The 24,532-nt window shown below is 42.8% G+C and overlaps 1 protein-coding gene across 1 annotated transcript in view; it reads left to right on the top strand.

Annotated features, from left to right (window-relative positions):
• The window catches only part of Cap-D2 (CAP-D2 condensin subunit), a 181,169-nt gene that overhangs the window by 19,669 nt on the left and 136,968 nt on the right, over window positions 1-24,532 (top strand). The window contains exons 5-6 of the mRNA XM_080273545.1: window positions 5,390-5,535; window positions 9,888-10,038. Coding sequence (XP_080129671.1) covers window positions 5,390-5,535; window positions 9,888-10,038 — 297 coding nt within the window. The remainder of the gene's footprint in view (window positions 1-5,389; window positions 5,536-9,887; window positions 10,039-24,532) is intronic.

Below are 24,532 nucleotides of genomic sequence, written 5' to 3'. Positions count from 1 at the left end.
GCTTGAAAATAATCAACATTCTGTTAATTATAAGGAGAGTGATTACATGTATTTCCACTTGTATATATAATTAGTGAAGAATAAATGCTAGCTTTACGAGTTTGGTAATGAAAAGTTAAATTTAGTAATGAAACTTGAGGAGTTCGGTAATGTGGCCGTTGCGATCTGGCAACTCTGTTTCCCCGTCACCACCTCCAGTTACTGCCTAACTTCGATCGTGAGTAGGTGCTTATCGCAATGAAAGCCAAACCTGCTCTTTTTTTGTGAATAAACAGTGAAAAAACTGCAATACCTCGTGTCACGAATTCGCGTGAGCGTATTTATATAATTTCGTGACATTGTACTTTAGTGAGAAAACCACGAACTCGAATGGAATTCCCACTGGGCATCATTCAGTTCAACCGTCCTCGTATTCACTCTGATTGGGATGGTTTTCAGAACATTTCTCACTGTTTCACAAGTGATCATTCTTATCCACAACATTAGTGCTTTCACTGAGTGATTTATTTGAGCCTATATCGCTCACTTTCTTTCCGTTGACCGTTGAAGTTAGGCCATGCCCTACTTCCGGCAAACACGGCCACCTCTCGCCCCCTTTCATAGTTTGAAGTCTGTCGGCTTTGAGTCGCCTCGAGTGTAGGACCATTTGTGCCCAGCATAGAGCAGCGCCTTTGTTGTACAGCGAGTTCCTGAATCTCCACTTAGACGTTGAATTGGCGAAGCGGGCTTAGCGAATTGCGCCATTTGATGTTCATCACGGGCGCCCAGTCTTTTCGTTCAGCTCTCCTCCACTGACCAGTATTTCTGTTTATTTTTCTAGGCTTAAGTGTGTTTAGCTTTTGAATGAGCGAGTGAGTGTATTCTCCTTGTTATTTTGAATTCATTTTTGAGATTCACATAACATAAGTTTAATTTATTGTAATCAATAAATTTACAGTTCTTTTCTTTGAACTTAATGTAATTAGAACTGTGTTTTATTTCTCCACATTAAGCTTATTTTAGTTGCCACTCCTAGTTTGCACAAACTCTTTACACTATCTTTAACTGGTACTTAGGCCAGTTCTTTTGTATCAAACTTAAATCCATTGTGCCAGCCAGGAGTTTGCATCAGCAAGAACCTGTTTATTTTTATTAGCATTAGTTATTGATTGTCAGGGGTGGAGTCACTTTCTCGAGAGGCTAACAGTACTACAAACAGCACTCCTGAGTAATTAGTCTCTGCTGTGTACTGTTGAGAAAGTTTATAAATTCTCGTCTTTAGAGAATCGGCGAAGTAATCCGGCATAAAGTAAACTTACTGCTTGATTTCCACAAGTCAGTTCCTTGTCTCCATTTTCAAGTAACGTTTAGCATTATTAATTCTTAAATTCACATCCCTCCGTGACACCTCGCCGCTAGACCACATGGTAATTTACAGTGTTGTGCAGTGTTGAGAAATTAGAACTTAGAGTGCAAAGGATCAACTATGGAGTGCAAATTGGCAGTTGAAACTGGTGTGGTGCAGTTATGAACTATGTGCAGTGTTAAACAATTATAACTCACAGTGCAAAGAATTAAGTGCAGCACAACACTGGATTACTGTACGTGCTTCTAGAGCATTTTCACCACTGCCAAATCCTTAGAGAAGGCGGCCACAAACGTGCTGTAAGTACCTTGGGTGAGGTACAGTCACTTCTAATTCCTCATTCTTTGGTTCCTTTTCATTTATTTCATGCATTATGTCCATAATTTTTTTTATTTATTTATTTTTTTTATGCAAGGAAGAAGGAACCAAAGGCCATGAGCCCGCAATAAGAGTTCCCTCCAAGAGAAAAACAAAATGCAAGCGAGATGTGAATAGGGTCTTCATTCATTCATTGCCAGACGCCATGTATCCCAAACGGGGTGGCCAAGGGCTTAGAGTTAATTGTTTTACAGGGAGGGGCACTAATCCTCCACCAACCCCACTTGACACATAGGGAGAAAGGGTTTTAAATAGGTTTAAAAAGGTGCTATGCATGTCTGGTAGGGAGTTATTTAGGTGGCTTTCAAAGTTAGACTGGGTTAGGGTCCTTAACCCGTGCCGTCCCGAGGACGTACTTCCACGTCCTCACGTTTTGTCACAGCTAATCCCGAGGACGTACTTCAACGTCCTGCAATTGCAAGGTTCATAATTTCCACAATTTTCAATTTTCGCGAGTCATTTTTGGTACGTATACACGGGACACCTGCCTCAACAAGATGCCAGGCAGAGACAATGCCTTACCCAGCATGACCTCCTCCCCCCCCCTGCATGCCCTTTTCTCAGCAATTCACCTGTTATCAGTGACCTGGCCAGTATAGCCATGTCATGCCACGGTACGAAATTCAGGGCCAGAGTGATTCCCCAATCAATGACAATGTGGAGGACAAACTTTACATAGCATTAGAGGAAGAAACAGTTAGAAATGATGATCAGGTAATGTGGCAAAAAAAGGTCAGGTATTAGCGAGTGAAACAATGCTTATAATGCCTATATTACTGCTTGAAAACCAATATACTTTTGTACTACATATAAATTCGTAACAGTAAATAAATAAATACCGTTTATGAGTGGTGTGAAATAGTTATCCTCCCATAGAACTCGTTTTCTTTGGCGCCAGCCTGATAGAAAACCCAGTAAAGTAAGGAGGCTCTCCTACCTGTAATGAGTATTTTAAACCTCAGGTGAGCGATTTCTCTATGAATTTTCGATGTTTCTCACCAAAAGCGAAAGTTTTAGCAAAAAAAAAAAAAGGTCAAAAATTGCCCGGGATTGGGGGGTACCAGTGGTCAAAAAGTGGCCGGGACTGGGCGGGTTAAGTACCAGTCCAGGAGCCAGGGGCCCAGTTTCCAGATAGGACCACTTTCCGGACATGGCTTTGGCTCTATTACATCGGATAGTTGAGGGATTACTGTATGTTAATTCCACAGTAATTGCCAATTTATGTGAAGAAATGCGTTTGTTTATGAGTGCGATAATTTTGATCAAAAAGCAAAAAAGCAGTAATTTTAACATGCCAGGTACGATAATATGGGTTTGGGAATCTGGCACAGCTGCTCAGCTGGCAACTGCCAGCTTCCCACCTCCAACAAAACATTACCACCTATAGATGTGTGTTATGCTTGTTTTATATGTTTAATTAATGTGCATTTGTATTATTTGCATACTATTTGCTCATTCAGGTTGCTTTCTTTACAGTTCAGTAATATAGATATGTTTGTTGTGTTTGGTATCGTCGATTTTAGCATGAAAACTTGCCTTTGATGGGGTCCTTGAGCCCAGCCAGTATTTTACCATTAGTTACGTGTTTCGTTATACCGGTACGAGAATTTATTATACGACTATGCCAAATGGAACCTAACTACTTGTATCTTCGGGACCTCCCTGTATATCGAACTACAGTAATCCCATGATTATCTGACGTAATAGAGGCAACAGCATGTCCAGAAAGTGAATCCGTCTGGATAATGGACTTCTACCCTAGCCCCCTCCTGATCTCCCCTTTGAACGTAACCTAACATTGAAAGCTGTTGTAAAAAGCCACTACAATACATCATGCAACACTTGTTTCTTGTTGTTTAACACTATCTGGTCAAGCAGACATATAAACCACAACCAAGCAATTACCATGGTCAAGCAAACATATCAACCACAGACAAGCAGTCACCACTGCTGGGCTATACACTGCAGTGACGGGAAAAAATTGGCTACACAAGAAAAATGCAGTGGGCACACAAAACGTTATGGTAAAATGGAATAAAAATGTGGTAAAACAGAATCAAATCATTGTACTTTACTGTAAGCTAAAATAAAATCAACGTTAACACTCACAATTCCCCACAGGGCGTCTTGCTGAATAACCCAGTAGCTCCTTGATTCTGTTACACTGCACAGTACATCCCTTGTGGTCTAGTGGCATACCCTGATGAGCCTGGAGCAGGTAGGGAACAGCCACAAAAACCACCACATGCGTTGCCATAACAGCTGCCCAAGAGGAGCTGTTCACTACACAGTTGCCAGACAGGAACTGGGAATGACAGAGGGGGTCTTTAGCGGACGTTGGGTAAACTGCTCAATCGGTAGAGAGGTGGCTTGCGGTTCTACCGGACCCAGGTTCAAATCCCCGCTGGTGCAGGGAACAGTTTAAGGATTTGAATTTCATTAGGGCAGAGTTTACCGATCTACCAGAGGACCCGCCGACATGTCGTAAAAATACCCCCGCTAATACCAATACACCAGTCCTGTATGAGACAGCCCTAGCATGTATTCAATATGGACGGTGGGTGTTAGCGCCGAAGTGGTGACATGTAGAGGTGTACGATATGTAGGAGGACTACTGGGCCTTGGGAGCAGGCTGAGAAGCCTATGCCCAGAGTCAAGCACATATAAAAAAAAAAAAAAAAAAAAAAATACCGAGCAAAAGAGACTGGCGCCACCAGGCTATTCCCACCTGGGCAGGCAAAAATGTTTGTGTGACAGTAATTTACACCCAGACACAAGCATTTTGTCCGGATAAAATGGAGAAATATACTTATAATGGTTTGATACAGCGAGATCACAGCATCCAGGTAATGGATCATTTGGATAATAGACGTCCGGATAGTCAAGGGATTACTGTACAGTAATTGGTACCAGACCCTTGACGTTACAGCCGAACACCATGCTGTTCAGTAATTTCCCAGGCATCATGGCTTTTGCTGAGCAAAGATCAGCTAATATAGAGCGTTGTTCAGCCGTACAGTTGTACACAGTAACATATAGCTAGGTCTAAATTGCTCTTTTTCTCGGTAAATGCTCTATTTTATGGCTCCTCTTACAATGCTGGTCACCCAGAGGCTGATGCAGTATTCTGCAGGATACGGAGGAGAGTGTGTGTGTGTGTGTGTGTGTTTGTGTGCTGGACGCCACAGTGGTTGGTGTTTCCCATGCTTCCGTTCTTTCCCGAATAAAAATTCATTAAATGAACGTAACATTCAGCCAGCTCAAGGTGATCATTAAAACTGAAATTTGTTAAAAGAGGGTTCTTTATATCGAGGGTTTACTGTGTGTATATATATACAGTATATCATGGCCTTGATAGTCTGTATCCTGAGGCTTAACAATCCTCTTACCTGCCACAAATCTTCCTTCTCACCACTTCAGCACTAATTCTTGCTATCCCAGTTGCATACATGGTGGAACTGTTATTCAGGATTGGTGTAAAGGTTTTAGTGGGAGTTATTCTCTGAGATGTCAGTCTTGTGGAAGATTGTGTGTGGCCACCCCTCACAGAATTAAGGTGTCTGGTGACACATGTATATCATCAAACTAATCCTTTTGAGCTGAGAGAAGGTACAGAGATTTGCAGACAATAGAAAGTATAATCCTTCTTTTTATGTGATGTTTCAGGCTCGAAAGAAAACACAGAGAACCTCAGAGGATGGCTCAGACTGGGAAGATGAGAGGAATCACATGCTGTTGCAAATATTCTCATTACTTCAGCATCCATTGCAAAGCTTCTGGGATCCTCCTGTGATTGAGGAGGACTTTGTCAAGTTAGTACAGTACACTTTTTGTTCCATGTATTAACTATATTTGTCTTCATCCCAGTGGTAGGTGGGGGTGCTCACCATCCACTCACTCAAGGTAGTGCGCTCTCTGGTGTTTGCCCTTTCCTTTCCTCCTTTCCTTCCTTCCTCTTCTGTCTTTCCTTCCTTCCTCTTCTGTCTTTCCTTCCTTCCTCTTCTATCTTTCCTTCATTCTGTTGTAGTCCTTCTGTCTACAGGTGACTTTAGACTCCCTCTTCTGTGTCTTTCTTTCCTTCATTCTTTCCTTTTCCTTCTGTCTGTGGGTGACCCTATACTGAGTGACAAGCCAAATGGTTTCCTGTACACCAGGAAACCATTTACTACACTGGGTGGTAACCATATAACCAAATTATGGCACCTGGTGGTTTAGTGGGTAATTATGGCACTCCAATTGGATTGAGCCTGTGAAGGTTTAATATCCAAGGGATGGTTGGGGTTTATTGCTTGCATAATGCCACTCAGGGATGAGTGAGGCTGGTCACTGTCATCTTAAATGTCAGCACCAATTTGCCTAACCCCAGGCTTATATGCTCCTCATGGGGAAACGTAGGATTGGATGGTGAATGGATAAATGGTCTTCATCCTCAGTCATTTGCCTCATGTGGAGTCTTAATTAATTACCATAGTTCTCCCTGTATTATGTTTTTCCTAGCATTCTGGACCCAACCTCACCCAACTGTGGCTAGAAAAAAAGACAAGATGATAATGATGATGATATGAAGCCTTTTAGAGTAGATGGATGTTTGACTGGGTGATTTAGTATCAGATGGAGTGAGACAAGGATGTGTGATGCCCCAGTGGTTGGTCAGTGTTTGCTTAGAGAAGTCAAACGATTCACTCCAACAGGATGTGGCCTGTAAGAGTTTACATCTAAGGGTTGGTTGTTGTTTTTTTGCTTACATACTGCTCCACCATTAGGTAGCGGGGGCAAAGTTGTCTTGTCACATGCCCTTGCTGGTGTCACCCCCTGTGACGTAGTGGGGGCTGCTTAGGAGTGAGCATCTGCTCTCTGTTTACTTAGTGTTTGAATGTGCTAGCATATGAAAGTGTTTGTATCTCCCTGTCAGCTTTGCACCACTGCTCAGCACTGTGAAGGTGGAGACACTTGTCCTGGAAGATTAGATAGCCTTACCTTGAGTGTGTAGATGGTGAGCACCCTAGCCTACTGGTCTCTGATGCTTTTAAATTTATATATCTATATTGCCAGACACCTCAATCCCATAAGGGGCGGTCACAAACAAATTGCCTCCATCTCGCCCTGTCCAGTGCCATTTCACTGCCTTGCTCCCAGCTCACACACTTCTCTTTCATATACCTCTCCACTTCATCCCTGCCTCTCATCCTCGGCCTCCCCCCCCTCTCCGTCCCCCTCCACCTCACTTGCATACACTCTCCTTGTTAGTCTCTTGCTCACCATCCTCTCTACGTGGCCAAACCACCTCAGTATATTTCTAACAATTTTTATCACATCCACATCGACACCATAACACTCCTTCATTTCCTAATTCATCAGTGTGTCTCTCCATGTAACTCCACATGCTCCTCTCAGATAACTCATTTCCACTGCTCCCACTCTTTACTATAGTCGCGACAGCAAGACGTGGCGGAGAAGCTCATCCCACTCTCTTCCCACTGGAATGCCTGTGATTGGTGGATGATGGGGTGGGAGGTGCGTGAGTGAGGTTAGGAGTCCATTTGATGACCAGTATAGGTGTACCGTCTAATCTGGAAAGACATCTTCACCTATCTGGTGCTACACTCTCTCTCTCTCTCTCTCTCTCTCTACCCGTATGTATATATGTACGTTTTTTCTTACATTTTGTTGTGGTGTGTTTTCAATATATTTTCTAATCTCATTTTTCATGGTCTTGAAATACAAAGGAAAATATTGTATTTATCAAGCTGTACTTATGCAGTCAGTATCTCATTATAAGGCTCATTAAGTCATCCATAATTCATCGCCGTATTTAACCCGAGACATCCTGTCGACGTATGGATACATTGCAACATTTTGCATTTGTCAGTCCCGACAGCGTACTGGTACGTTGCGCAATTGCAAGGTTCATAATTTGCACAATTTTCAATTTTCGCGTGTGATTTTTCATATGTATACATGGGACACCTTCCTCTATTCCTCTACAAGATGCCAAGCAGGGACAATGCCTTACACCGCATAACCCCCCCCCCCCTGCATGCCATTGTCTCGGCAATTAACCTGTTACCAGTGACCTGGCCAATAAAGACATTCAGGGCCAGAGTGATTCCCCAATCGATGACAATGTGGAGGACAAAGTTTACATAGCATTAGAGGAAGAAACAGTCAGAAATGATGATCAGGTAATGTGGCAAAAAAAGGTCAGGTATGGTGATGAGTTAGTGAGTGAAACAATGCTTATAATGCCTATATTACTGTTTGAAAACCAATATACTCTCATACTACATATAAATTCGTACCAAGTAAATAAATAAATACTGTTTATGAGTGGTGTGAAATAGTTACTCTCCCATAGAACTCATTTTCTTTGGTGCCAGCCTGTTAGAAAACCCAGTAAGGTAAGGAGGTACTGCTACCTGGATCGAGTATTTTAAACCTCAGGTGAGTGATTTCTCTATGAATTTTCGATGTTTCTCACCAAAAGTGGAGGTTTTAGCCAAAAAAAATTTTTTAGAAAATACCTCTGGATCGGAGGGTGTCGGAGGTGCGAAATAGCTCGGGACGTGACGGGTTAATAACCTTAAATGTACTGTACTGTACCAGCCTCCCCCCTTCAACCCATCTCTCTCTCTCTCTCTCTCTCTCTCTGTTGAGCGAAAAAAGGAAACATAAGAGGGGTAATGACAATGAATTTGATGTATAGATAAGTTTCATAATACATAAGGAAGAGGGAAGTTAAAATGAAAGGCAGGCAAGAGTGTGTGTGACCTGAGGAGGGAGGCTAGCCTAATTCTCGAGGGACGATATATTCTGGTGTGTGTGTGTGTGCGTGCGTGCGTGCATGTGCACCACTCTCTCGCTATCATACTCCAGGACTCATACACTTTGTTCCACGTCAATAAAGTCATTACCGGTATGTGCAATCTCTCCACTTCCACGGTTATATCACCCTGTTTTTATTTTCCCTCAGCTTTTCTCCCTTTTCATTGTCTCTTAAATGTAGCATACAGTACCAGTACCAGTGTACAGTGCCTCATTCCTTTTGACCCGTCCTCTTCTAACACTCCTCTCGCTCTCTTAACTGTATATATATTTATTTATTTAACTATTTACTTATTTATTTATATTTATTTATTTACTTAATTATATGGAAGAAGAGCATAAGACAGTATGGATCAGTTGGGTCAAGGATTGTGTGGGTAAAGTTGAAAGTTGGAAAACAAATGTGGGCGAATGTGTGTGTGTATGCGCCAACGCAAGATCGTGCTAGCAGAGTGAGAGAAGAGTTCTGGACAAATGTGGAAGTGTGCATGGAAAAGTTTGGAAGGAATGAGAGAGTGTTTTTGATCGATGATATGAATGGTAAAGTAGGGAATGTGAATGTGGATGGAATAGTTGGTGAGTGGGGTGTGCCTGCTGCAATAGATGAGAATGGCTGTGCGTTAGTGGACATTTGTGCTGGGAGGGTGTTGGTGATAGCCAATACCCTCTTCAGGCATAAAATGATCCACAGGTATATGTGGCGAGTGATGAGAAGGGTGGGTGGTGAACTGAATGAAAGGAAGGCAATGATTGATTATGTGTGTGTGGATGAAAGGATGCGAAGATGTGTAATGGATGCAAGAGTTTATAGAGGTTGGGGGAGTGGATTTTCTGACCACTACTTGGTGGTGGCCAGAATTAGGATGGATGGATTATTTATTTATTTATTACCTCTGTCAAGGTGGTTATGTTTTCACCCCTGTCCGTTTGTTTGTTGGTTGGTCAGTTCGTGAGCAAGATTACACAAAACTACTGGACGGATTTCCACGAAACTTGGTAGAAGAATGGGCCTTGACCCAGAATACACTCCATTAAATTTTGGTGTGGATCCGGATAAAGGTGCGAGTCCAGTTTTTTTTTTTTTTTTTTTTTTACATTGCGAGTTAGGGCATTGGCGGAGGTATGCGCTCTACTGAGTGCCATTCTAGTTTATTTGTGTATTCATTTGCTTAGTGTATTTTTATAAGTGAAAAGGTAGGCTATCAATACCTGCTTTATATGTGTTTTCCACATGTCACTGACCTCTAGTCACCTCATCGTAATCATCAGAAACTGTGTCAGGATTTTGGTGATGACAGTGGTTGGGATTATTTTTCAACAATTTTACTGCATTTTTCAACAGTTTGATAGCCAACTGCTGCTACAAGATTTTGGAGACTCCCAGTATAAGCTTGACTCGTGCCAAGCTCACCCGTGATTCAGTCTTCCAGATTATTGGCACTCTTGTCAAGAAATTTAATCATGGTCTTGGTTGCTCACTGAAAATGATGCAGGTAAGTGTGATTGATTAATTTCATGAATAATTTTTAAATTTGTGTTGATGGTGTGAAAAATAAGTAAATGAATGATATAGTAATTACCTATTAACTTCCCAGCCCAGCCAAATAGTAAATGCTGGAGACAAAGTCAGGATATAATTGTGTGCATTGAAGTTGAAAAATTAATTGTATTTTGAATGTTGTTTCTATAGATCATCCCTATTAGTAGCATCATTTCCTATTTCCCTTTCTGTTCACACTTTTAGTGATGGTAACATTTCTAGGTTCACAATTGTTCTTAGGCAGCACCCTTTATGATTATTACGGAATGATTCATGGCCATCTTCATAACTTAGCAGAATGCAATGTCCCCCCCCCCCTCCCGTTTTTATGTGTATACATAATCATCATCATCCGGACCTCCTTTCCCACTCAAGGGCAGGGTGAGGAGTAGCAATGTCCAGACAGACCAAATTTGTCCAGTCCAATGGGCCACGCTTCCATTCACTCATCATTCAAGCCCCCGGAATCCTGGCTCTATTGGATACGCCAAAAACATTCACCACGTTCTGTAGCTTCACATAAATGTATCCATAGTAGTGGATGGGAGCGTCCATCATCCACTCACACAATGTAGAGTGATGCCATATGAGCTCTACACTAAGTGACAAGACAAATGGTTTCCTGTACCCAGGAAACCATTTCCTACACTGGGTGGTAAACATATAACCGTGGTTTCTTATATATGTATGTATGTATGTAGCATCATTTCCTATTTCCCTTTCTGTTCAGTGATGGTAACATTTCTAGGTTCATGGTTGTTCTTAGGCAGCACCCTTTATGATTATTATAGAATGATTCATGGCCATCTTCATAACTTAGCAGAATGCAATGTCCCCCCCCCCTCTCGTTTTTATGTATATACATAATCATCATCATCCGGACCTCCTTTCCCACCCAAGGGCAGGGTGAGGAGTAGCAATGTCCAGACAGACCAAATTTGCCCTGGGGGTAGGTTTTTTTTTCAAGAATACTCCCCCAGTATCCCTGCTTGTCGTAAAAGGCGACTAAAAGGGTTGGCGGAGGGTTAGTGCCCCTCCCCGGAAAACAACTAACTAAAAAAAAACAAACAATAAGCCTCGGACAAGGACTGACCAAATGATGACGACCAAGGACCGGACAAAGGACATGGTTATCGGAACGTGGAATGTAAGGGGAGCGAATGATGAGGTGAAAGAGAGAGAGATTGTCCAGGTGCTTGAGGGTGGGAAAGTGGATGTATGTGGAATAACTGATACAAAATGGAGAGGAGAAAGTGTGAGAGAATGGGAGTATGGATGGGGTATATGTGCAGGAGTAGGTGAGAATGAGAGGGCAAAGGAAGGAGTATGTATAGTTGTGAGTAAAAGATGGAAGAGGAGCATAAGACAGTATGGATCAGTTGGGTCAAGGATTGTGTGGGTAAAGTTGAAAGTTGGAATACAAATGTGGGCGATTGTTTGTGTGTATGCACCAACGCAAGATCGTGCTAGAAGAGTGAGAGAAGAGTTCTGGACAAATGTAGAAGTGTGCATGGAAAAGTTTGGAAGGAATGAGAGAGTGTTTTTGATTGGTGATATGAATGGTAAAGTTGGGAATGTGAAGGTGGATGGAATACGAGTAGTTGGTGAGTGGGGTGTGCCTGCTGAGATAGATGAGAATGGGAGTGCGTTAGTGGACGTTCGTGCTGGGAGGGGGTTGGTGATAGCCAATACCCTCTTCAGGCATAAAATGATCCACAGGTATACATGGTGAGTGATGAGAAGGGTGGGTGGTGAACTGAATGAAAGGAAGGCAATGATTGATTATGTGTGTGTGGATGAAAGGATGCGAAGATGTGTAATGGATGCAAGAGTTTATAGAGGTTGGGGGAGTGGACTTTCTGACCACTACTTGGTGGTGGCCAGAATTAGAATTCAAGTAAGATGGAGGAATAGAAGAAGGGAAAGATGAGAGGAAGGAGTAGTTGCAAGGAGAGTGGAAAGCTTACAAGAGGATGAGAAAAAGGCAGAGTATAAGAGAGAAGTGGAGGAACGATTGGGCAAATATGAATTGGAGCAGACGGGAGACGTGGAAGGTGTGTGTAGGATATTTACAGAAGAAATATGTGCAGCATGTGATGTGGTGTGTGGAAGGAATAGAAGACGGAGGGGAGTGCAAGGAACAGCGTGGTGGACTAAAGAGATGAAACAGGCTGTGGCACAAAAGAAGAAAGCATACAATGAATGGATGAGAAATAGGGGCGTGGAAGAAGTTGAGAGACGGAAGAGAGAGTTATATGTAGAAAGAAAGAGAGAGGTGAAAAGATTAGTAAGAGAGAGTAAGAAGAGAGTGGATGAGGAATTTGGAAGGAATTTGAGTGTAAAGTGGAGGGACTGTAAGAAAATGTTCTGGAAAGAGGTGAAAAGAGTAAGACAGGGTGGAAGTGAAGTTAGCAGGGGAGTGAAAGATAAAAATGGTAGATTACTAGTGGAGAAGGGAGAAAAATTAAGCAGATGGAGAGAACACTTCAAGGAATTGTTGAACGTAGAGAATGAAAATAATGCGCGTATAAGTGGCTGGGGAATGGCTGAGAGAAGGAGGGAGGTGAGAAGACAGGAAGAAATCAGTAGGATAGAAGTTGTGGAAGCAATGAAGAAAGTTAAATCGGGGAAAGCCCCAGGAATTGATGGAGTGTGTGGGGAAATGCTGAAGCATGGGGGAGAGATAGTAGTAGAATGGATGTGGAAGATGTGCAGGTTGGCCTGGGAGGAAGGTAGAGTCCCGGAGGATTGGAAGTCAGGTATAATTATTCCCTTGTACAAAGGAAAAGGGGAAAAAGAAGTGTGTGGTAACCATAGGGGCATTTGTCTTCTTAGTATAATAGGAAAAGTGTATGGTAGGATACTTATTGACAGAGTTAGAGAAAGAACAGAGAAATTAGTTGGAGAAGAAAAGGGAGGCTTTAGGAAGGGAAGAGGTTGTGTAGATCAGATATTCATTCTTAGATCTTTAGTGGAAAAGTTTCTAGAGAAGGGAATGAAGTTGTATGCGGCTTTCGTGGATTTGGAGAAAGCATATGACAGGGTGGATAGACAAGGATTGTGGAAAGTGTTAAGAATATATGGAGTAGATGGGAAGTTGTTGAATGCTGTGAAGAGTATGTACGATGATGCGAAGGCTGCAGTGCGTGTGGATGGTGAACTAATTGAATTTTTTTCTTTGAAAGTTGGGTTGAAACAGGGATGTGTCATGTCTCCATGGTTGTTCAATCTGTACATGGTTGGGGTAATAAAAGAGGTACAGGGTAGGGTAGTGGATGTTGGAGTGGCCCTGGTGAGAGAGGATAGTGTTTGGAAACTCCCTGTACTGTTGTTAGCAGATAATACTGTGTTGTTGAGTGAAGATGAAGGGGAGCTGCAAGGCTTGGTGGATGAGTTTGGGAGAGTGTGTAAGAAATGGAATCTAAAGATGAATGTAGGGAGGAGTAAAGTGATGGTCTTTGAGAGAGGTGAAGTCAGTGAATGTACACTGAGGTTGGATGGTGAGGAATTGGAAAATGTGAGTACGTTTAAGTACTTTGGTAGTGTGATGAGTAAGGATGGAGGTTTGGAGGGTGAAGTGCTTGAAAGAGTACAGCAGGGAAGAAAGGTTGCTGGTTCTTTGAAAGCAGTGATAAAAAACAGGGAAGTGAGCATGGAAGTGAAAAAGTTACTACATGACAGTATTGTGATACCAACTCTAACGTATGGAAGTAAAGCTTGGACGTTGTTGGAAGGACACAAGTCAAGAGTGAGAGCAGTGGAAATGAGTTATTTAAGAGGAGCCTGTGGAGTCACATGGAAAGACAGGCTGACGAATGAGGATATAAAGTAGCATTGTGGTGTTGATGTGGATGTGATAGGAAGCGTTATGAGGAACACACTGAGGTGGTTTGGCCATGTGGAGAGGATGGAGGGTGAAAGACTGACGAAGAGAGTGTATGTGAGTGAGGTGGAGGGGGGAAGAGGGAGGGGGAGGCCGAGGATGAGATGGAGGGATGGGGTGGAGAGGTATATGAGAGAGGGGGGTGTGAGTTGGGAGCAGGGCAGTGAAATGGCGGGGGACAGGGCAACTTGGAGGCGATTTGTTTGTGGCCACCCGAACGGGATTGAGGCGTCTGGCAATAGATAGATATGCATGTATGTATGTATATATATATATATGTATATATATCTATATATATATATATATATATATATATATATATATATATGTACAATATATATATATATATATATATATATATATATATATACAGTGCTTGTCAGAAGTATGGGGCGCCCTGCGTCCCTCCTGAGAAACAAACCTTTCAACATTGAAAAAACATATAAATAATGCATTTTATTTACCTTTAGTGCTTCGTAGGGTAGCCTTTACGTTTCTTCACGGACCTGAGACGTCTTGGAAGTGAAAGGGCGAGGCTCCTGAGGTGCTGGAGGGGTATTTTGTCCCAGGAGTCACGAATGGCGGCTTCCAGCTTAGGCAGAGAGCTCACGTCCTTCCCTTGGAGACTCTTCTTTACGAGGTACCAGAGGTTTTCAATCGGGTTGAGGTCTGGGCTATTTCCTGGCCAGTCTGTCATGAATGATACCTCGCAGTCACGAAGCCAATTGGTGACCGATTTGGCCTTGTGAGCAGGTGCACCGTCCTGCTGAAACACTCGTGCACCTGTTAGCTCGAAGGAGTCTGGTAAATGATCACACAGAAGCTCCAGGTAAACATCCTGATTCACTCTGAGGTTCTTGGGAAGTACAACAAGCTTCCCCAAACCCTTCCCTGAAAAACAACCCCATACCATGAGTGAATCAGGATGTTTAACTGTGCTTTCTACATACCGTGGGTCAAGTGGGTCACTACCTTTGCATGCTCCTCTGTTACAGGTAACACTAAACGTTGCCTCATCAGACCACAACACTGACAACCATTGCTCCTCACCCCAATTTAGATATTTATTAGCAAAGGCAAGCCTACGAATTCTCTGGCTGCCAGAGAGAAGAGGCTTTTTCACAGGCCTGTGACTTGTGTAACCAAGCTCATGCACCCTACGAGACACTGTTCTCACTGACACCTCACCAAACACTTCTGGGTTGCTCTCCTTAATTTTCCTTGCACTCACACAAGGATTAAACTCCACTGCACGTTTTAAAACATTAACAGACCTTGGGGAAGTTTTCCTAGGCCTACCAGACCTCGGTTTCTTTGTGGGAACTTCACCACTGTTTTCCTCCCGAAACCGCGCACACCAACGACGCACTGTCGATCGTCCCACACCAACCAATTCACTAATTTCCTTTGTCTGGTGGCCTGCCTCCTTTAGAGCAATGATCTGGGATATGATTTCACTCGATACTTCACGGATAGGTGCCATAACAAAGTTTTGAAGGCCAAAACACTGCGGGACACTCGGTAAAAAATGGCGCAATTTGAGAGGGACACTCGGCGGAGTTCCTCTCTCTCAGGCAGCCCGTGGGCAACTGAGGCGGGAACCAACCAGCGCGTCAGAAGGCCTCAGGCTACCGTGACGTCATGCTCGGAGCTCAAACTTGTGGCTCAATTCTTACCCCCAAAAATGGGTGATTCTTTTTGGGCCATAAGTATTGCGCGCCCGGCGGACATCGCTGAATACTTCTGACGAGCACTGTATATATGTACAATATATATATATATATATATATATATATATGTACAGTATATATATATATATATATATATATATATATATATATATATATATGTACAATATATATATATATATATATATATATATATATATATACAATATATATATATATATATATATATATATATATATATATATATATATATATGTACAATATATATATATATATATGTACAATATATATATGTATATATATATATATATATATATATATATATATGTGTGTACAATATATATATATATATATATATATATACAGTATATGTATATATATCAGCCACGACCGTGATACGACTGCCTCGAACACAAGACGACTGCGTGACGCGATTGGGAAATGCACCCCAACCCCCCCACAATACCCCCACTTCCCCCCACGACCGACCCATGGGGCGGGGTGTCACATCTAGACCACCAATGACATCCAGTGAGGGGCAGGGCATCACACCTAGACCACCGGTGACACCCAGCGTGGGGCGGGGCATCACACCTGAACCACCAATGACACCCAGTGTGGGGCGGGGCATCTTACCTAGATCACCAATGACACCCAGCGCATCACCATGGACCTCTCCTGTGTCTAGTCAGTTGATGAGGTACACGCATTCATAACAGATTTTTTGTCAGCGATAGCATCACAACATGCAGCGACCGTATCACGACGCATCCAATTGAGCTAAGACTGCTTCACAACCAACATATGACACTCCCAACTACGTAGCAACTGTGACCTGACTTTTGGCAAGTCATGTGACAGCCACGATTTTTTAACGCACGCTTTAAAAATTTGTGAGGCTCGAGGAGTCATCCAAGAGGCTCACGACCGCCCTCCAGAGTCCGGGCTTTGTCGGAGAATCAAGGGACGACCGATGACAAAAGCCGCTACGACCTTGAGTTGCACTGCGGTCGGGCCTTGAGTCGCATATGTGTGACAGGGGCTTTACGCTGGAAGTTACCATTCCATTCTCTTCAGCCTAAATTAACCTAACTTTATCTTAGATCAACCTAACCTCAATAAACTTAAACCAACCTCAGTTCACAAAATGGCTGATTTCACAATCTGTCTGTAAGATTATATATCCCATTTGATCCCAGGGGTGCTGGGTGAGGCATGGCACTGGGTGGGTACTGAGCGTACCGCCCTCCGCCTATCGGCTCTTAGTCGTGAAGCTCATAGGTCCCTACCCAGGGGTTCCTTACTTTATAAAGACTTGGAAAAATCCCAGTTCTGTCCAATATTCCGGACACCAGGCTGCAATGGGTTAAAGAGAGTGATAGGTTTGCCGGTCATTAACCCATTGGATCCCCGGGGTGCTGGGCGAGGCATGGCACTGGGTGGGTACTGAGTGTACCGCCCTTCGCCTTTCGGCTCATAGTCATGAAGCTCATAGGTCCCTACCTGGGGGTTCCCTACTTTATAAAGACTTGAAAAATCCCAGTTCTGTCCAATATTCCGGATACCGGACTCCAATGGGTTAAATATATATATATATATATATATATATATATATATATATATATGTTGACCTGTAATTACCTATAGGTCAGTAAGACATCCAACCATATTCCCGACACATGTATTTCATAAAATGTTGTTGATAAATGGCACAATACTTGAGATAACATGCCGATACTTTCAGCAGTAAATCCAGCACGTCTCTGTGCAGACGACACTGGGGGTCGGTCAGCTGGGCTGGTTTTGTTATTGTTCAAGCCTGGAAACATATTTCGGTATAAGTGCGAGATACTACACACGGTGTTACTAAGATTAGGAGATGACTGCCGTGTAATGGAACGTGCTGCAATGAAATACTTGGACGAATTCACTGAATGCTGCTGCTGGACTTAAAGAAAAATTAGTGAAGTTATGTACCGAATGAATGCGCTCAAAAATGAACACAAGGGCAAAGTGGCACTTGCAGGTATCGTACAGTCCTGCGTATATATTACATGTTATCTGTCTATGTATCTATCTATTGCAGTGGTGTACCTGAGGGTGGGGCGGGGGGGGGGGCTGTTTGAAACTGCCCCCCGGGCCCCCAATTGAGAGGGGACCCCCCAAAGCCTTAAAAATTTATAAGCTTGTTTATTAATATTTAAAAATATGTATAATTATCATCCTCACAATCCCGGCTGAGGTATTAGATAAGTTTTGAGCATGAGGGGGGCTGGATTCTTTGCTGGGAGGGGGGCCCCGAAAAGAACCTAGCCCACAGGGCCCCTAAAGCTCTAGGTATGCCCATGATCTATTGCCAGATGCCATACTCCTGTAAGGGGTAGCCATTTGACTTTGAGTTATTTGTTTTACAAGGAGGGGCACTAACCCTCCACCAGCCCACTTGTTGACATGTAGGGAACAGGTATGGTTTGGTTATATGGTTACCACCCAGCGTTGTAAATGGTTTCCTGGCTTACAGGAAGCCACTTGGCTTGTCACTCAGTGTGTGGTTATATGGTTACCACCCAGCATGGTAAATGGTTTCCTGGCTTACAGGAAACCATTTGGCTTGTCACTCAATGTAAAGCCACCTGTAAAGGAAAGAAATGCATTAAGAAGTGACAGGAAAGATGGGAGAAACAGGAAGAGAGGAGGGCAGGCACAGAAAAAGAATGATGAAGGCTAAGGAAGAAGTAGGCAGCACTGCATCAAGTGAGTGGGAAAATAAATGAGAAAAATACGTTTGTCAGAAATATGTAGAAATACAGTACAGTATATACATATACAGTAATCCCTCCAATATCCGATATAATAGAGCCAAAGGCACGTCCGGAATGTGGTCCTGTCCGGATAGTGGGCCCCAGCCTCCTGGACTTGTACTTATGGACCCTAACTCAGAAAAACACCTGCCCTGTAAACAACTCCCTCTGGACATGCATAGCACCTTTTTAAGACCCAAATCACACCAATAAGGGACATAAAAGACTGAAATAAATGCAAAAGAACCAGAGAATGAGGTTTTAGAGGTGAGTTTATACAATATTAAACATTCTGGGTACTTACAATAAGTCCCTGGCTTCTGGACTGGTTTCAGCCACCAGTTTGCACTCCACAGTTAATCCTTGGCACTCTAAATTCTAATTTCTTAATACTGCACAACACTGTAAATTCCCGTGTGTTCTAGTGGCGAGGTATTGCAGATTATTCACTGGTTATTCACAAAAAACGAGAACATGTGGCTTGCATTGCGATAAACATCTGCTCTCGATCGGAGTTAGGCTATGACTGTTGATGGGGTAACAGAGTTGCCAGATCGCAACGGCCACATTACCAAACTCCTCAATTTTCATTACCAAATTTAACTTTTCATTACCAAATTCATAAAGCTAGCATCTGTTCTTCACTAATTATATATACAAGTGGAAATACATATGGAAGGAATTTGAGTGTAAAATGGAGGGACTGTAAGAAAATGTTCTGGAGAGAAGTGAAAAGAGTAAGACAGGGTGGAAGTGAAGTTAGCAGGGGAGTGAAAGATAAAAATGGTAGATTACTAGTGGAGAAGGGAGAAAAAGTGAGCAGATGGAGAGAACACTTTAAGGAATTGTTGAACGTAGAGGATGGAAGTAATGCGAGTATAAGTGGCTGGGGAATGGCTGGGAGAAGGAGGGAGGTGAGAAGACAGGAAGAAATCAGTAGGATAGAAGTTGTGGAAGCAATGAAGAAAGTTAAATCGGGGAAAGCCCCAGGAATTGATGGAGTGTGTGGTGAAATGCTGAAGCATGGGGGAGAGATAGTAGTAGAATGGATGTGGAAGATGTGCAGATTGGCCTGGGAGGAAGGTAGAGTCCCGGAGGATTGGAAGTCAGGTATAATTATTCCCTTGTACAAAGGAAAAGGGGAAAAAGAAGTGTGTGGTAATCATAGGGGCATTTGTCTTCTTAGTATAATAGGAAAAGTGTATGGTAGGATACTTATAGACAGAGTTAGAGAAAGAACAGAGAAATTAGTTGGAGAAGAACAGGGAGGCTTTAGGAAGGGAAGAGGTTGTGTAGATCAGATATTCATTCTTAGATCTTTAGTGGAAAAGTTTCTAGAGAAGGGAAAGAAGTTGTATGCGGCTTTCATGGATTTGGAGAAAGCATATGACAGGGTGGATAGACAAGGATTGTGGAAAGTGTTAAGAATATATGGAGTAGATGGGAAATTGTTGAATGCTGTGAAGAGTATGTACGATGGTGCGAAGGCTGCAGTGCGTGTGGATGGTGAACTAAGTGAATTTTTCTCTTTGAAAGTTGGGTTGAAACAGGGATGTGTCATGTCTCCATGGTTGTTCAATCTGTACATGGATGGGGTAATAAAAGAGGTACAGGGTAGGGTAGTGGATGTTGGAGTGGCCCTGGTGAGAGAGGATAGTGTTTGGAAACTCCCTGTACTGTTGTTTGCAGATGATACTGTGTTGTTGAGTGAAGATGAAGGGGAGCTGCAAGGCTTGGTGGATGAGTTTGAGAGAGTGTGTAAGAAACAGAATCTAAAGGTGAATGTAGGGAAGAGTAAAGTGATGGTCTTTGAGAGAGGTGAAGTTAGTGAATGTACAGCGAGGTTGGATGGTGAGGAATTGGAAAATGTGAGTACGTTTAAGTATTTGGGTAGTGTGATGAGTAAGGATGGAGGTTTGGAGGGTGAAGTGCTTGAAAGGGTACAGCAGGGAAGAAAGGTTGCTGGTTCCTTGAAAGCAGTGATAAGAAACAGGGAAGTGAGCATGGAAGTGAAAAAGTTACTACATGACAGTATTGTGATACCAACTCTAACGTACGGTAGTGAAGCTTGGACATTGTTGGAAGGACACAAGTCAAGAGTGAGAGCAGTGGAAATGAGTTATTTAAGAGGAGCCTGTGGAGTCATGTGGAGAGACAGGCTGACGAATGAGGATATAAAGGAGCGTTGTGGTGTGGATGTGGATGTGATAGGAAGCGTTATGAGGAACACACTGAGGTGGTTTGGCCATGTGGAGAGGATGGAGGGTGAAAGACTGACGAAGAGAGTGTATGTGAGTGAGGTGGAGGGGGGAAGAGGGAGGGGGAGGCCGAGGATGAGATGGAGGGATGGGGTGGAGAGGTATATGAGAGAGGGGGGTGTGAGTTGGGAGCAGGGCAGTGAAATGGCGGGGGACAGGGCGACTTGGAGGCGATTTGTTTGTGGCCACCCCAAACGGGATTGAGGCGTCTGGCAATAGATAGACTCTTATAATTAACAGCATGTTGATTATTGTCGCGCTATATAGGCTACAAAATTAATCAGAGAGAGCAAACAATCCACCATCTCCATCCTGTGTATCCTCATACTTGTGAAAAATCCGTTTGGTATTGTATTATTCTGATTCATTACCAGACGAATTTTTCATTACCAAATTGGCCCACATTTGGTAATGAAAAATACCAAATGGCAACCCTGGCAGGGGAGGGGGAGGGGGGAGGAAGGAAGGGGTGAAGGGTCCATGGTGTAACAGCTGTTCAGCGCCACGCAGCAATTTCAAATTACGGGTAGGAAAAAAGTCAGATTTTTTCAAAATTTTTGCAATTTTTGGTCCATTTTGGGAATATTGGATCCCGGGACGAAAATGTCCAGTAAGTGGGGATGTCCGGAAATTGGGCGTCCGGATATTATGGGGATTACTGTACTGTATATGGATATTTCGAGTTCTCCACATTTTCAATTTTCTGTCCGGAAGCTTCGCTGTGGACACCTGGTGGGTAAGACCATGAACTAGAATTCATGATGGGTCTAATTTGGCAGTGTTTTCCGGTCATTCCGGCATACTGTATTTAAACATCAAAACACACACAGCAAGTATCCAGAGTAATGCTAAACACCAAGAAAACCATGAAAAAAAGAAAAAATATTAAAACCAAAGAACACCCTACCTATACACCACTGTATGTACAGTACCCCTCCCAATTTTAGCACTGTTTTCAAGTGTGTTGGCTGGCTGGCAGAAGTTCTCGGGCACTTCTACATCCGGGTAATAGCAAGTAAAGTTGGATAGTGGCTAATAGAGCCAAGGTCCAGCATCCAGATACGGAACACGTCTGGATAAATGAGGAACTACTGTACTGTAGCGAGATCGTCGATTGCAAAGGTCCAAGTTAATGTGTGATGCCCATTACGGGCTTGCAGTCTTCATGCTGGGCAATTATCTTGAGTTTCATCTCGAGAGTGATTGCTTTCCTCTTCTCACCAGTACCAGGATAGACAGATGGTTGCTTCATAAAGATGATGGATGCACAGAACACAACGTAGATGCAGGGGGTATCCAAAAAAATGCTGGCAACACAGAACACTGTAGAGGATCAGTTTTATACTTTAGCGACCATGGGGCAGACTGGGAGATAGGGTTCGCTGCCGCATCTCGGTATCAGGAGAGAGTCTTGTCCCACCTGTCGCTAGCCTTTGAAAAGATCAAGATCTAAAATTCGAAGTACAGTTTCTATTGAATGTGTATTGCTATTTCACCATAGTAAAGTCAGAAAAGCTTAAGTCTACCAGTCGTAACTTGGGGACCGCCTGTATATACATACTGTATATATAATATGTGTATGTATATCGTATCGTATTCTATTACAGTATTTATAAAGGCTCCACATATTTGCTTGTGTTAGCATTTGTCACCTAAAGGTGACTCTGCTCCCCATTGTCTGACAGCCTCCCTATACAGTCCCTTATTCCTGAGGCCACACTCTATGACCTTGTCCCAGGTCTTTCTTCAGCCTGCTTCTTGCAACCTTTGACGTTCACACTTCTCATCTTCCATACCCATCTGTCATCCTTCGTCCTAACAACATGCCCAAGTCATCTCAGTCGACTTGTCCACATCACAGCACCAATACATTTCAGTTCCATCTTTCCTTTCAGCTCTTTGATTGTAATCTTAGCCCCCTGAGGCCTTACATTCAAGGGCACACGACACATCCCTCTAATCATTGTCATATCTATTTGTTTAAGCCTACGAATATCCTCTTCCTCTACTGCCCAGGTTTCACGACCTTACAGCTATGCACGAAAGGAGAGCCCTCTCATTGTCAGGAGAGGAAACAACTTCTCGAACATCCTCCAGTCACTCCTTACTCTTACCCCACAGTTAGCTCCAGCCCCACCTTCAGCAGATAATATGTTCCCCAAATAAAACTCCTCCACACACACTCAAGAGACTCCAGTAAGATCAGTCCTTTCCCCAACATGCCACTCACACAAACTCAACATTATTTTGCAGTTTACCTCAAACACCATTATATCTCTTATTCACCCACTTATCACAGTCACTGCACAAGATGGAGTAACTTCCCACACCCTTGTGGCAAACTGCATATGGCCCATACTTCCTCTGCTTTGACTGATCCATCACCAGCTATAGAAAACATCACTTTTGTTTTATCTGCATTTACTCTGAAACCCTTGTGCCCCATTCCATCTCTCCATTTCCTAAATCTTTCCTCTGCCTCTGTCTTATTCTCTGCAACACCAAGTCAGCAGCATACATCTCCCATGGAAGTCCATTTCTTAAGTCACATGAAAGTTTCAAGCACCATGACAAACAATAATGGGCCCAAGGCTGACCCCTTATGCATGCCAACATTCATGGAAAACTCATCACTAAAATCTCCGTTCACTCACACCTGTGTGCGAGCAACCACATACAAAGCCATGAACACTCTAACCAGCCACTACTTGATACCAAGCTTTGGCCACTTCATCGTCTTCCTAGGAACTCTGTCCAAGTCCTTCACCAAATCAATGTAAACAATGTACAGCTCCTATTACTTTCCCATATATTTTTCGTGACACTGTCAGACAATGCTTGGCATAAACCCAAACTGCATCACATCAATATTCACTCCTTCCCTTATCATACCTTTTTGAATTCTTATCCATTACATTCATTATATAGTCCAAAAGTCTTATGCCTCAGTATTTTCCTCTTTCCAAGGCATCACCATTTACAGTCATGGTCTCCAGACAGCCATGTGGAACAATGCATTCATATATAATAAAACTTGTCAAAAAAGTAACTAAACACACTCCTGTAACTTCCGAGGCCATCACCATTTAGTTAGTGGTCTTCACCACCTGGGATTATTCCCTTGAGTATGGCCTCATCCTTGAATCCTTCAACGCCATCAGAAACCATAGATTTGGCATCATCATTGCTGACAGAAACCAGCTCAGGTGCACAGTAACAATGTTTTTTAACCAAAAATTGTGTGATAAAGGCAGGAGTGCATATTTTCACCCAGCAGTGATAACAAAAACTCTTACAACCAAGTGCACTATGACCAAGGGATCACTGGATATAGATAAATAGTTCATCACCCATATCGTTTTGTGTGTGTGTGTGTGTGTGTGTGTGTGTGTGTGTGTGCATGCATTCATGTGCACATATACTGTATATCCCACCCCATAAAAGTGCAAAAGAGAGTTAGGCTGATGACAGATGATGATTAAATTATGTGGCTAACCCATTTAAGTAGACACCTCTTATTACAGTTCTGCTTTTATACTTTCCCCCATTCTGGATTTCCCTTCATCCCTGTATTTATTTATTTATTTTTTTTTTAATTTAATTTTTTTTTTTTTCAGTGGACATGAATGTGGTTGTCTATCTATCTATCTGTCTATTTGCCAGATGCAACAATCCCGTAAGGGGTGGCCATTCGACTTTGAGTTATTTCTTTTTGGAGGGGCACTAACCCTCCACCAACCCACTTGCTGACACGTAAGGAACATACTGTATATGGTTTGGTTATATGGTTACCACCCAGCTTTGTAAATGGTTTCTA

Source organism: Coenobita brevimanus, chromosome 55 (genome assembly GCF_032717465.1).
Source record: "Coenobita brevimanus isolate Jiangsu-jjx chromosome 55, ASM3271746v2, whole genome shotgun sequence".
Taxonomy (NCBI): Eukaryota; Metazoa; Arthropoda; class Malacostraca; order Decapoda; family Coenobitidae; genus Coenobita; species Coenobita brevimanus.
The sequence above is the reverse complement of the archived record's forward strand: the minus strand, read 5'-3'. Positions and strand labels throughout refer to the sequence as shown.